General features: G+C 38.2%; 1 protein-coding gene across 1 annotated transcript; it reads left to right on the top strand.

The window, feature by feature from the left end:
* Window positions 1-1,347: 1,347 nt before the first annotated feature.
* On the top strand, window positions 1,348-5,837 carry LOC128640277 (chymotrypsinogen A-like). Its single transcript, XM_053692745.1, has 7 exons — window positions 1,348-1,399; window positions 2,028-2,131; window positions 2,826-2,905; window positions 3,509-3,587; window positions 4,635-4,815; window positions 5,203-5,336; window positions 5,620-5,837. The coding sequence occupies exons 1-7, from the start codon at window positions 1,348-1,350 to the stop codon at window positions 5,779-5,781; spliced, it is 792 nt and encodes a 263-aa protein (XP_053548720.1). The 3' UTR covers window positions 5,782-5,837.
* The last annotated feature ends 9,003 nt before the right edge of the window (window positions 5,838-14,840 follow it).

Raw genomic sequence — 14,840 nt, 5'->3', positions numbered from 1 at the left:
GGAAAAAAAGTTAAAGCGCTTGCAATTGTTGTTTTAACCTATCAGATGCATTCATTGATCTTGAATATGTAATCAGGTGAGAAGTCACTAGCTATGATTATGGTGTAAGCCGAAACATGTCAGCGGATTTCTTTTGCGGCTCTTTTTGAAGCCGGTGACCCCATGTGTTTTTATACAATAGTTTGAATAAAGGATTTTTTTTTCAGGTCACTGCTAAGGACTCTTATATTTGTGCAAATCCATCAGATATATATTTAAATTTCTCTTTAACAATAAATAGAACATATTCTGCTATGCAATATTATCTTCTTATGTTGCGCTTTTAAATAACCGCGATCATGTTTGCGTGAATTGTGGGCGTTTGTGACTTCTCAGAGTCTATTTATTACCGCAAACTTTGTACATTCAACTCAATATAAGAACGAATTCTGAGCGCAAAAAAAATGACTTTGAAGTTTTAATGCTCGAACGAGAGCGCGAACTACCGCTCTGCTCGTAATCAGGCCCTTTATCTTTTCCAATTTTAGCCAAGAAGTTCAACCTTTGCCTCATCAGACCATAGCACATTTTCCAACACGGTTTGGGGTAACTGATTTAATCTTTTGGCATAATTTAGACAAACTTTGATGTTCTTTTTTTCAAGAAAGGGTTTTCGTCTTGCCACCCTACACCCATAGCCTAAAATCCTATTGGCTGTTCAAAACAGCCAATAGGATGAGTGTTACTGAAATCCTATTGGCTGATTTGAACAGCTATAGCTCCTTCAGTGTTGCTGTTTGCCTCTTGGTAGCCTCCCTGATAAGTTTTCTCCTCGTCCTTTCATCAACTTTGGAAAGTCATCCTGATCTTTGCAATGTGTTTGTGGTGCCACATTTTCTCCACTTATTGATGATGGTTTTGACAGTGCTCCATGAGATATCCAGTACCTTTGATATTCTTTTATATCCCTCTCCTGATTATCACTTTTCAACAATCAGCCCTCATCAGCTATACAAAGTGAGTAGCAATAAAACATATATGTCTGCTATGTGTTCAAAGTACCATAGTTAATATAATTGATATTTATATTATATAGATGATTGTGTATTGTATCCAGTGCCAGCTGCATATTTTCCCAGAGATAAATTTTGTATTACATTTCATGAAATGTGGCCCTGTGATATATATATATCACAATCTGGATGTTTAACACATGGGAAATTCATGCAGAGGGAGTTGTCTGTTTGTTCTCCTTGAAAAGACAAATGTCCAATCACAGGCAAGAAAAACTACATTATCTGCCACTTGGTTTCACACCTGAATGGTATATAAGGGCATCCACAACAAACTACCTTGTCCAACTCAACCATGGCATTTATTTGGCTTGTTTCCTGCCTTGCCTTGTTCAGTGCAGCCTATGGTAAGTTTACGTATATTATTTTACCCATTAGGAAATATTTATTATACCCCACATGCATCTGCAATTTTCACAATATTTTACTGAGTCTACAAAATAACAGAAAATGTTATACTTTTTCCTGGTTACAAGCATAGATTTGTAGTTTGTTAAATAAAATGGTGCATACTTAGGATAGAACGTCTACTACTCTACATTCACAATGATATCCAGTTCCAAAATGTCTCATCTGGACAAGAAATGCAACCAAACACAGTTTGGATTTTGTCAGTGACATGAAGCTATAGCTCTCTATACACAATGAGCCATAGCTAAGTGCCTAGTTTCCCTGTTACATTTAGAACAATACATCTTAAAGAGTCAACTGTAGAAGAGGAATTAGTTTAGTACTGTTTTTTAGTAAATACTTTCAAATGTCCCATCTAATATACACATGTTAAACAACACTGCCATAGTTGTTAATATTCTATTACTATATTTATGTTAGCATTAAATGGAGAAGTTAAGGGAGGTTTCTTTGAGGCTGCAATTATGACAAGTTTAATGTCATCATGTATGGGAGCAATAATAATGATTCACAGAGATAACTACAGGTATATGCCTAACTATATTTTTACATGTGTTCTTCCAGGCTGTGGTGTTCCCAGAATTGCTCCTGTGGTGAGTGGATATGCCAGGATTGTGAATGGTGAGGCAGCCGTTCCAGGTTCCTGGCCTTGGCAAGTCTCCCTGCAGGTAATAATGAATGCCCTTTTTAATTTGTAATTATCAGTGAACCCCTGTTTTGATAGTGATCACATGGCATATATTAAAATGAGACCCCTAATGAGAATAAGGAAAGATACCACTTTAATTTGAGAGACAGAAGATTGATTGAGATCCACCAAAAACTCAAAATATCTGGACTTTAATGTAAGATCTGATATTTCAGTGTTAAGCAACCAAAATTTAAGGAGGAAAACTCCTATCCTGCTATATGGTTGGGGGTACTGAGATGGTCTGTTTTAAAATCTGATCTACCTATCAGTAAAGCATATATGTATATACTTTTTACTGATGCCTGTGACCATGAGTAAAAATATTTACAGAAGGGACAAACATAATGTAATATCAGTGGCAAAGTATGTCACAGGAGTTGCTTGTACACATGAGCACATCATTTTAAATAAGGTGGCTCATAAGTGTCAAAAGATTGATTCAAGTGGGTGATTATGCTTATGCCCCCTCTTAAAGTCTGTGAGTGCAGTCATGATTCCATTATTGAATGTTGAAGTATTAAGATTTATCAATACATGTTCTAGGGGAAGTGTTATTCTAAGATACACTGTTTTATTTTTTTCTAATAGAAACTAAACAGCTTAATGACAAAGTAATTTTAGAGTTTTGCCACCATAGAACTGAAAATGATATGGTGTGTGATGTCTTACAGGACAGAACCGGATGGCACTACTGCGGTGGCTCTCTCATTAACAGCGGATGGGTAGTGACTGCTGCTCACTGTGGTGTGCTGTAAGTTTCAGCAATAGTTAATTGTGAATTAGTTATCACATCTAAGGATACAATGCAGTTGTGTGTGTGAGTTTGTATGTATGTGTGTGTACATGTATGTTTATATGTGTGTGACACTGTGTGTGAGTTTGTATGTGTGTGTGTGTACATGTATGTTTATATGTGTGTGACACTGTGTGTGTGTGTATGTATGTGTGTGTGTGAGTTTGTATTTACGTGTGTGTACATGTATGTTTATATGTGTGTGACACTGTGTGTGTGTATGTATGTGTGTGTGTGAGTTTGTATTTACGTGTGTGTACATGTATGTTTATATGTGTGTGACACTGTGTGTGTGTGTGTGTGTATGTATGTGTGTGTGTGAGTTTGTATTTACGTGTGTGTACATGTATGTTTATATGTGTGTGACACTGTGTGTGTGTGTGTAGGTGTGCACGCGTGTGTATGCGTGTGCACACGAAACAGGATGCTTCAAGCTTTTTTTTATCAATATAACTTTCCATTAGAAAGAGAATGCTTATTAAAAGGTGTCTAATAATTGGACAATAATAAAGAACACTATGCTGTCATGGTGCCCTCTCACGTCTTGTGCCACTCCAACAGGTCAACTGACAAGGTAGTTTTGGGAGAACATGACAGAGGCTCAAGCGCTGAAGCCATCCAGTCTCTGGCTGTATCAAAGGTAAGCTATTATTTAATATGGTTAAAAAGGGGGTGGGTCTTACAAAACATAGCTAGAAATAGATTATAGAGAATGAGGTTTCCACCTGTGCACATGCACCCTTAAGAGTTAGCTTTGTGACCATCTTTGTGCTCAATTTATTTAAATATGGTATTAAAATATAAAAAGTATTAGAATACTAAATATATCACTTAAAGGGATTGTAAAGTAAAACTAAATGTTGATGATTCCTATAGAGCATGCAATTAAAAAAACTTTTCTGTTTACTTCTGTTACCAAATGAGCGTCATAGGCTGATAGGAGCTTAGGAGTGTGCACTATATGACAGCAGTGCTTGTAACAATGTATAACATTACTATAAACATTGTAGAAAACTGCCACCAGAAGGCTAAGACACATGCACACTCCTGAGCTCACCTAGGATTATTTTTTAACAAATGATAAAGAGAACTAAGCAAACTTGATCATAGAAGTAAACTTATTTAAAATGTCATGCTCTATCCAATCCATTTATTTTTTATTTTGCTTCTGCTGCCTTTTAATATTACAGATGGACATAAAGAGCTTTGGATCCTTTACTTTATTGTAGGGTCTATAGTTTGGGTTGATGCTCTTGTCCTCATACTGACTCCAGGTGATCGTGAGGGTGATAAGTGATTTTATTACTCAATATTATTCTATATTATATCTTATGCACTAAAAGTAGATCCGCATTTCAGCATCTTTAAATAGACACACAGCTGTTTTGTGCAGTGTATTTGACCATAGACCCCATGTACATGCATGGTTCCCAAGAACAGATATGTCCACCCACATTCATGGGGAAAAACATATAATCAACTACTGGAATTTATAATAGCACAGAATGGCAGTTAGAGCCAACATAAAATACAATGGTACAATATAAAATACAATAATAAATTAAACACTGCGCAGTGCAGGGTTACTTTACAAAATGACAGAGAAAAGAATCACAGGACGACATGTAACTTTCTCTTAATGCATCTTAAGTTCTTTCTATTTAATGAAAGAATGTTCTTCTTACAGGTCTTTACTCACCCCCAATGGAACTCCAACACAATCACCAACGATATCTCCCTTGTTAAACTCGCTACCCCTGCTGTTTTTGGTAACACTGTATCCCCAGTTTGCCTGGCCAACATTGGAGAAGATTATGCTGGCGGACGTCTGTGTGTGACCAGTGGATGGGGAAAGACCAGATACAATGGTGAGAGAGCACTGCTAGGTAGACACCTCATTTACATACACATACTGTAGAGCCACAGACTGCTACATACGAGATACATACATGTTTATGTGTGGCATTTAATGCTGCTTAAACAGATGTTTCTAGGTACAAAGCCTGACCTGATACTGGTTCTTCTGATAAACGTTATGACCAATAAACACTAAAAATCAAGGCTGGACAAATTAAAAAATCCACCTGTGTGCTATTGGGTATAATAGTAATAAAACAAATAACACATCAGTTCTTCCTTATAAGATCTACATGACATCATCTATCTCCCAAGAAAATTCTATCTAGGCCAGTGTAGGAAAATGTGTGTTTAAAGCTGAGTGTTATAGTAACGCTGACCCATCTCTGTCCATACAGCCTTCACAACCCCAAACATTCTGCAGCAGACCGCTCTGCCCCTGCTGACCAACACTCAGTGCAAGAGCTACTGGGGCAACAATATCACTGATGTTATGATCTGCGCTGGTGCTGCCGGTGCCTCATCCTGCATGGTTTGTATCTATTACAATAAATTGTCTTTCTGCTTCACTAACTTTTTACACATTTTTATATTTACATCTTCAAATTACATTTGGAACCTTAGAAATAGAGTGCAACCCTAGCTCTGGTTTACCTGGATTCTTATGGCTTTCGAAAATACTACAGGAAACCTATCTATCTATCTATCTATCTATCTATCTGTCTGTCTGTCTGTCTGTCTTTATATCTGTCATGTGAGAGTAATAATAAATTGTATCAATTTTGAATCTTCTCATTTGATCTCTTCCCCTACAGGGTGACTCTGGTGGACCCCTTGTGTGCCAGGACAATGGTGCTTGGACTCTAGTTGGCATTGTCTCCTGGGGAAGCAGCACCTGCTCTACATCTACCCCAGCTGTCTACGCCCGTGTAACTGTCCTCCGTTCTTGGGTGGACCAGACCCTTGCTGCCAACTAAATAGTTTACATTACATTAATGACATTTAAATAAAACACCATCTCCTTTTCATGAAATCTGTATCAAGTCATTCTTTGTGAGATTTATGGGGGAGGGGGGAATACATTTTAATAAAACATGAACTTGTTCTAGAGGTAAAATCACAAATTTTTAAAGTGGCATTTTATTGGATGTAGACAACACTATGAAGGATCAACTCCAATCATAAAAACAGTTCTGTTGTATTTTATAATTGTCCATATAATGTATCTGTCTCCACAAAATCTCCTCCGATAATGGGGTTAAAGGGACATGAAACCCATTTTTTTTTTCTTTCATTATTTAGAAAGAGCATGCATTTTTAAACAACCTTCTAATTTACTTCTATTATCTAATTTGCTTCATTCTCCTGATATCCTTTGCTGAAAAAGCATATATAGAAAGGCTCAGTAGCTGCTCATTTATGGCTGCAAGTAGTTGCCTCGTGTGATTGGCTCCCCCATGTGTATTGCTATTTCTGCAACAAAGGATATCTTAAGAATGAAGCAAATTAGACAATAGAAGTAAATTAAAATGTTGTTTAAAATTGAATTTTCTACCTGAATAATGAAAGAAATATTTGGGGTTTAGTGTCCCTTTTTTATAGCATTAATAAGTAACAAATGGAAAAAAAAACCCTGAGAGTCTACAACTTTTTTTTCTTTGTTCTTTTTATTAAGTTTCCAAGTATTATAATGTACAATAATGCAAGGAGGGAGAAAAAAAAACATAATTTATGTAAGAACTTACCTGATAAATTCATTTCTTTCATATTAACAAGAGTCCATGAGCTAGTGACGTATGGGATATACATTCCTACCAGGAGGGGCAAAGTTTCCCAAACCTTAAAATGCCTATAAATACACCCCTCACCACACCCACAAATCAGTTTAACGAATAGCCAAGAAGTGGGGTGATAAGAAAAAAGTGCGAAGCATATAAAATAAGGAATTGGAATAATTGTGCTTTATACAAAAAAATCATAACCACCACAAAAAAGGGTGGGCCTCATGGACTCTTGTTAATATGAAAGAAATGAATTTATCAGGTAAGTTCTTACATAAATTATGTTTTCTTTCATGTAATTAACAAGAGTCCATGAGCTAGTGACGTATGGGATAATGAATACCCAAGATGTGGATCTTTCCACACAAGAGTCACTAGAGAGGGAGGGATAAAATAAAGACAGCCAATTCCTGCTGAAAATAATCCACACCCAAAATAAAGTTTAATGAAAAACATAAGCAGAAGATTCAAACCGAAACCACTGCCTGAAGTACCTTTCTACCAAAAACTGCTTCAGAAGAAGAGAATACATCAAAATGGTAGAATTTAGTAAAAGTATGCAAAGAGGACCAAGTCGCTGCTTTGCAAATCTGATTAACTGAAGCTTCATTCCTAAACGCCCAGGAAGTAGAAACTGACCTAGTAGAATGAGCTGTAATCCTCTGAGGCGGAGTCTTACCCGATTTAACATAGGCAAGATGAATTAAAGATTTCAACCAGGATGCCAAAGAAATGGCAGAAGCTTTCTGGCCTTTTCTAGAACCAGAAAAGATGACAAATAGACTAGAAGTCTTTCGGAAAGATTTAGTAGCTTCAACATAATATTTCAAAGCTCTAACAACATCCAAAGAATGTAACGATTTCTCCTTAGAATTCTTAGGATTAGGACATAATGAAGGAACCACGATTTCTCTACTAATGTTGTTGGAATTCACAACCTTAGGTAAAAATTGAAAAGAAGTTCGCAACACTGCCTTATCCTGATGAAAAATCAGAAAAGGAAACTCACAAGAAAGAGCAGATAATTCAGAAACTCTTCTGGCAGAAGAGATGGCCAAAAGGAACAAAACTTTCCAAGAAAGCAATTTAATGTCCAATGAATGCATAGGTTCAAACGGAGGAGCTTGAAGAGCTCCCAGAACCAAATTCAAACTCCATGGAGGAGAAATTGACTTAATGACAGGTTTTATACGAACCAAAGCTTGTACAAAACAATGAATATCAGGAAGAATAGCAATCTTTCTGTGAAAAAGAACAGAAAGAGCAGAGATTTGTCCTTTCAAGGAACTTGCGGACAAACCCTTATCTAAACCATCCTGAAGAAATTGTAATATTCTCGGAATTCTAAAAGAATACCAAGAAAAATGATGAGTAAGACACCAAGAAATATAAGTCTTCCAGACTCTATAATATATCTCTCTAGATACAGATTTACGAGCCTGTAACATAGTATTAATCACAGAGTCAGAGAAACCTCTTTGACTAAGAATCAAGCGTTCAATCTCCATACCTTTAAATTTAAGGATTTCAGATCCGGATGGAAAAAAGGACCTTGCGACAGAAGGTCTGGTCTTAACGGAAGAGTCCATGGTTGGCAAGATGCCATCCGGACAAGATCCGCATACCAAAACCTGTGAGGCCATGCCGGAGCTATTAGCAGAACAAACGAGCATTCCCTGAGAATCTTGGAGATTACTCTTGGAAGAAGAACTAGAGGCGGAAAGATATAGGCAGGATGATACTTCCAAGGAAGTGATAATGCATCCACTGCCTCCGCCTGAGGATCCCGGGATCTGGACAGATACCTGGGAAGTTTCTTGTTTAGATGAGAGGCCATCAGATCTATCTCTGGAAGCCCCCACATTTGAACAATCTGAAGAAATACCTCTGGGTGAAGAGACCATTCGCCCGGATGCAACGTTTGGCGACTGAGATAATCCGCTTCCCAATTGTCTACACCTGGGATATGAACCGCAGAGATTAGACAGGAGCTGGATTCCGCCCAAACCAAAATTCGAGATACTTCTTTCATAGCCAGAGGACTGTGAGTCCCTCCTTGATGATTGATGTATGCCACAGTTGTGACATTGTCTGTCTGAAACAAATGAACGATTCTCTCTTCAGAAGAGGCCAAAACTGAAGAGCTCTGAAAATTGCACGGAGTTCCAAAATATTGATCGGTAATCTCACCTCCTGAGATTCCCAAACTCCCTGTGCCGTCAGAGATCCCCACACAGCTCCCCAACCTGTGAGACTTGCATCTGTTGAAATTACAGTCCAGGTCGGAAGAACAAAAGAAGCCCCCTGAACTAAACGATGGTGATCTGTCCACCACGTTAGAGAGTGTCGAACAATCGGTTTTAAAGATATTAATTGAGATATCTTCGTGTAATCCCTGCACCATTGGTTCAGCATACAGAGCTGAAGAGGTCGCATGTGAAAACGAGCAAAGGGAATCGCGTCCGATGCAGCAGTCATAAGACCTAGAATTTCCATGCATAAGGCTACCGAAGGGAATGATTGTGACTGAAGGTTTCGACAAGCTGTAATCAATTTTAGACGTCTCTTGTCTGTTAAAGACAGAGTCATGGACACTGAATCTATCTGGAAACCCAGAAAGGTTACCCTTGTTTGAGGAATCAAAGAACTTTTTGGTAAATTGATCCTCCAACCATGATCTTGAAGAAACAACACAAGTCGATTCGTATGAGACTCTGCTAAATGTAAAGACTGAGCAAGTACCAAGATATCGTCCAAATAAGGAAATACCACAATACCCTGTTCTCTGATTACAGACAGAAGGGCACCGAGAATCTTTGTGAAAATTCTTGGAGCTGTAGCAAGGCCAAACGGTAGAGCCACAAATTGGTAATGCTTGTCTAGAAAAGAGAATCTCAGGAACTGAAAATGATCTGGATGAATCGGAATATGCAGATATGCATCCTGTAAATCTATTGTGGACATATAATTCCCTTGCTGAACAAAAGGCAATATAGTCCTTACAGTTACCATCTTGAACGTTGGTATCCTTACATAACGATTCAATAATTTTAGATCCAGAACTGGTCTGAAGGAATTCTCCTTCTTTGGTACAATGAAGAGATTTGAATAAAACCCCATCCCCTGTTCCGGAACTGGAACTGGCATAATTACTCCAGCCAACTCTAGATCTGAAACACAATTCAGAAATGCTTGAGCTTTCACTGGATTTACTGGGACACGGGAAAGAAAAAATCTCTTTGCAGGAGGTCTCATCTTGAAACCAATTCTGTACCCTTCTGAAACAATGCTCTGAATCCAAAGATTGTGAACAGAATTGATCCAAATTTCTTTGAAAAAACGTAACCTGCCCCCTACCAGCTGAACTGGAATGAGGGCCGTACCTTCATGTGAACTTAGAAGCAGGCTTTGCCTTTCTAGCAGGCTTGGATTTATTCCAGACTGGAGATGGTTTCCAAACTGAAACTGCTCCTGAGGACGAAGGATCAGGCTTTTGTTCTTTGTTGAAACGAAAGGAACGAAAACGATTGTTAGCCCTGTTTTTACCTTTAGATTTTTTATCCTGTGGTAAAAAAGTTCCTTTCCCACCAGTAACAGTTGAAATAATAGAATCCAACTGAGAACCAAATAATTTGTTTCCCTGGAAAGAAATGGAAAGTAGAGTTGATTTAGAAGCCATATCAGCATTCCAAGTTTTAAGCCATAAAGCTCTTCTGGCTAAGATAGCTAGAGACATAAACCTAACATCAACTCTAATAATATCAAAAATGGCATCACAGATAAAATTATTAGCATGCTGAAGAAGAATAATAATATCATGAGAATCACGATTTGCTACTTGTTGCGCTAGGGTTTCCAACCAAAAAGTTGAAGCTGCAGCAACATCAGCCAATGATATAGCAGGTCTAAGAAGATTACCTGAACACAGATAAGCTTTTCTTAGAAAGGATTCAATTTTTCTATCTAAAGGATCCTTAAACGAGGGTACCATCTGACGTAGGAATGGTAGTACGTTTAGCAAGGGTAGAAATAGCCCCATCAACTTTAGGGATTTTGTCCCAAAATTCTAACCTGTCAGGCGGAACAGGATATAATTGCTTAAAACGTTTAGAAGGAGTAAATGAATTACCCAATTTATCCCATTCTTTGGAAATCACTGCAGAAATAGCATTAGGAACAGGAAAAACTTCTGGAATAACCGCAGGAGCTTTAAAAACCTTATCCAAACGTATAGAATTAGTATCAAGAGGACTAGAATCCTCTATTTCTAAAGCAATTAGTACTTCTTTAAGTAAAGAGCGAATAAATTCCATCTTAAATAAATATGAAGATTTATCAGCATCAATCTCTGAGATAGAATCCTCTGAACCAGAAGAGTCCAAAGAATCAGAATGATGGTGTTCATTTAAAAATTCATCTGTAGAGAGAGAAGATTTAAAAGACATTTTACGTTTACTAGAAGGAGAAATAACAGACAAAGCCTTCTTTATGGATTCAGAAACAAAATCTCTTATGTTATCAGGAACATTCTGCACCTTAGATGTTGAGGGAACTGCAACAGGCAATGGTACATTACTAAAGGAAATATTATCTGCTTTAACAAGTTTGTCATGACAATTATTACAAACAACAGCTGGAGGAATAGCTACCAAAAATTTACAGCAGATACACTTAGCTTTGGTAGATCCAGCAGGCAGTGATTTTCCTGTAGTATCTTCTGGCTCAGATGCAACGTGAGACATCTTGCAATATGTAAGAGAAAAAACAACATATAAAGCAAAATAGATCAAATTCCTTATAAGACAGTTTCAGGAATGGGAAAGAATGCCAAATATCAAGCTTCTAGCAACCAGAAGCAAATGAAAAATGAGACTGAAATAATGTGGAGACAAAAGCGACGCCCATATTTTTTGGCGCCAAATAAGACGCCCACATTATTTGGCGCCTAAATGCTTTTGGCGCCAAAAATGACGCCACATCCGGAACGCCGACATCTTTGGCGCAAAATAACGTCAAAAAATGACGTAACTTCCGGCGACACGTATGACGCCGGAAACGGAAAAGAATTTTTGCGCCAAAAAAGTCTGCGCCAAGAATGACGCAATAAAATGAAGCATTTTCAGCCCCCGCGAGCCTAACAGCCCACAGGGAAAAAAGTCAAATTTTTGAGGTAAGAAAAATATGATAATTTAAAGCATTATCCCAAATATGAAACTGACTGTCTGAAAATAAGGAAAGTTGAACATTCTGAGTCAAGGCAAATAAATGTTTGAATACATATATTTAGAACTTTATAAATAAAGTGCCCAACCATAGCTTAGAGTGTCACAGAAAATAAGACTTACTTACCCCAGGACACTCATCTACATGTTTGTAGAAAGCCAAACCAGTACTGAAACGAGAATCAGTAGAGGTAATGGTAAATATAAGAGTATATCGTCGATCTGAAAAGGGAGGTAAGAGATGAATCTCTACGACCGATAACAGAGAACCTTATGAAATAGACCCCGTAGAAGGAGATCACTGCATTCAATAGGCAATACTCTCTTCACATCCCTCTGACATTCACTGCACGCTGAGAGGAAAACCGGGCTCCAACTTGCTGCGGAGCGCATATCAACGTAGAATCTAGCACAAACTTACTTCACCACCTCCCTTGGAGGCAAAGTTTGTAAAACTGATTTGTGGGTGTGGTGAGGGGTGTATTTATAGGCATTTTAAGGTTTGGGAAACTTTGCCCCTCCTGGTAGGAATGTATATCCCATACGTCACTAGCTCATGGACTCTTGTTAATTACATGAAAGAAAAAGAGGACAATCCCCTCTTAAAAAAGAAAAAAAGAAAAGAAAACATAAGTCAAAACATGATACGAAATAGATAGAAATAATACAACATTACATCTGTGAATTATTCCTTTTCAGCAGTTTGAGTTCCTTCTAATAACAGCTTGTTCTAAATGTAAACTGACAGAAAGGTAGACATTATGAAAAGAGCAATAATCAGCCGGCTAGCACGTAATACAGAACAAGCAGACAAAAATACAGAAATACATCTGGGGCCCCATTACATATGCGGCGTCGCCCGCAAAAGCTTGCGCCGATGGTTTTTACGCGATTTTGGTATTACATATACGGCTTTTTTCTGGCCGCACCATAAAAATAACTCTGGTATTGAGAGTCCACATAAAGGCTGCGTTAGGCTCCAAAAAAGGAGCGTAGAGCATTTTTAACGCAGCTTCAACTCTCAATACCAGAGTTGCTTACGCAAGCGGCCAGCCTCAAAAACGTGCTCGTGCACGATTCCCCCATAGGAAACAATGGGGCTGTTTGAGCTGAAAAAAAACCTAACACCTGCAAAAAAGCCGCGTTCAGCTCTTAACGCAGCCCCATTGTTTGCTATGGGGAAACACTTCCTACGTCTGCACCTAACACCCTAACATGTACCCCGAGTCTAAACACCCCTAACCTTACACTTATTAACCCCTAATCTGCCGTCCCCGCTATCGCTGACACCTGCATTTTATTTTTAACCCCTAATCTGCCACTCCGTAAACGGCCGCTACTTACATTATCCCTATGTACCCCTAATCTGCTGCCCCTAACACCGCCGACCCCTATATTATATTTATTAACCCCTAATCTGCCCCCCTCAACATCGCCTCCATCTGCCTACACTTATTAACCCCTAATCTGCCGACCGCAAAGCGCCGCCACCTACGTTATCCTTATGTACCCCTAATCTGCTGCCCCTAACACCGCCGACCCCTATATTATATTTATTAACCCCTAATCTGCCCCCCTCAATGTCGCCTCCACCTGCCTACACTTATTAACCCCTAATCTGCCGAGCGGACCTGAGCGCTACTATAATAAAGTTATTAACCCCTAATCCGCCTCACTAACCCTATAATAAATAGTATTAACCCCTAATCTGCCCTCCCTAACATCGCCGACACCTAACTTCAATTATTAACCCCTAATCTGCCGACCGGAGCTCACCGCTATTCTAATAAATGTATTAACCCCTAAAGCTAAGTCTAACCCTAACACTAACACCCCCCTAAGTTAAATATAATTTAAATCTAATGAAATTAATTAACTCTTATTAAATAAATTATTCCTATTTAAAGCTAAATACTTACCTGTAAAATAAATCCTAATATAGCTACAATATAAATTATAATTATATTATAGCTATTTTAGGATTAATATTTATTTTACAGGTAACTTTGCATTTATTTTAACCAGGTACAATAGCTATTAAATAGTTAAGAACTATTTAATAGCTAAAATAGTTAAAATAATTACAAATTTACCTGTAAAAGAAATCCTAACCTAAGTTACAATTAAACCTAACACTAGACTATCAATAAATTAATTAAATAAACTACCTACAATTAACCTAACACTACACTATCAATACATTAATTAAATACAATTGCTACAAATAAATACAATTAAATAAACTAGCTAAAGTACAAAAAATAAAAAAGAACTAAGTTACAAAAAATAAAAAAATATTTACAAACATAAGAAAAATATTACAACAATTTTAAACTAATTACACCTACTCTAAGCCCCCTAATAAAATAACAAAGCCCCCCAAAATAAAAAAATGCCCTACCCTATTCTAAATTACTAAAGTTCAAAGCTCTTTTACCTTACCAGCCCTGAACAGGGCCCTTTGCGGGGCATGCCCCAAGAAATACAGCTCTTTTGCCTGTAAAAAAAAACATACAATACCCCCCCCCCAACATTACAACCCACCACCCACATACCCCTAATCTAACCCAAACCCCCCTTAAATAAACCTAACACTAAGCCCCTGAAGATCATCCTACCTTGTCTTCACCTCACCGGGTATCACACCGATCAGTCCAGAAGAGCTCCTCCGATGTCCTGATCCAAGCCCAAGCGGGGGGCTGAAGAGGTCCATGATCCGGCTGAAGTCTTCATCCAAGCGGGGCAGAAGAGGTCTTCCATCCGATTGAAGTCTTCATCCAAGCGGCATCCATCCGGAGCGAAGCGGCAGCATCCTGAAGACCTCCAATCAGAATTAAGTTCAATCCTATTGGCTGATCCAATCAGCCAATCAGATTGAGCTTGCATTCTATTGGCTGATCGGAACAGCCAATAGAATGCGAGCTCAATCTGATTGTGACTGGTTTTGAACACTTGCAGTTAATGATGCTGTCATGTCTCTCTGTGCTACATTTGTGTAACCTCTCTTGGTTCCTGAAGAACCTCTCTTGGCCT

The sequence above is a fragment of the Bombina bombina genome, chromosome 1 (assembly GCF_027579735.1).
Source record: "Bombina bombina isolate aBomBom1 chromosome 1, aBomBom1.pri, whole genome shotgun sequence".
NCBI classification, from domain to species: domain Eukaryota; kingdom Metazoa; phylum Chordata; class Amphibia; order Anura; family Bombinatoridae; genus Bombina; species Bombina bombina.
This window is presented reverse-complemented; position numbering and strand designations above follow the sequence as displayed.

Excerpts from the sequence above, each read along its gene's own strand:
- LOC128640277 (XM_053692745.1), top strand. The coding sequence starts at position 1,348 with ATGGCATTTATTTGGCTTGTTTCCTGCCTTGCCTTGTTCAGTGCAGCC. Across the intron at positions 1,400-2,027 it reads CTTGTTCAGTGCAGCCTATG|GCTGTGGTGTTCCCAGAATT; the intron begins GTAAGTTTACGT and ends GTGTTCTTCCAG. Across the intron at positions 2,132-2,825 it reads CTTGGCAAGTCTCCCTGCAG|GACAGAACCGGATGGCACTA; the intron begins GTAATAATGAAT and ends GATGTCTTACAG.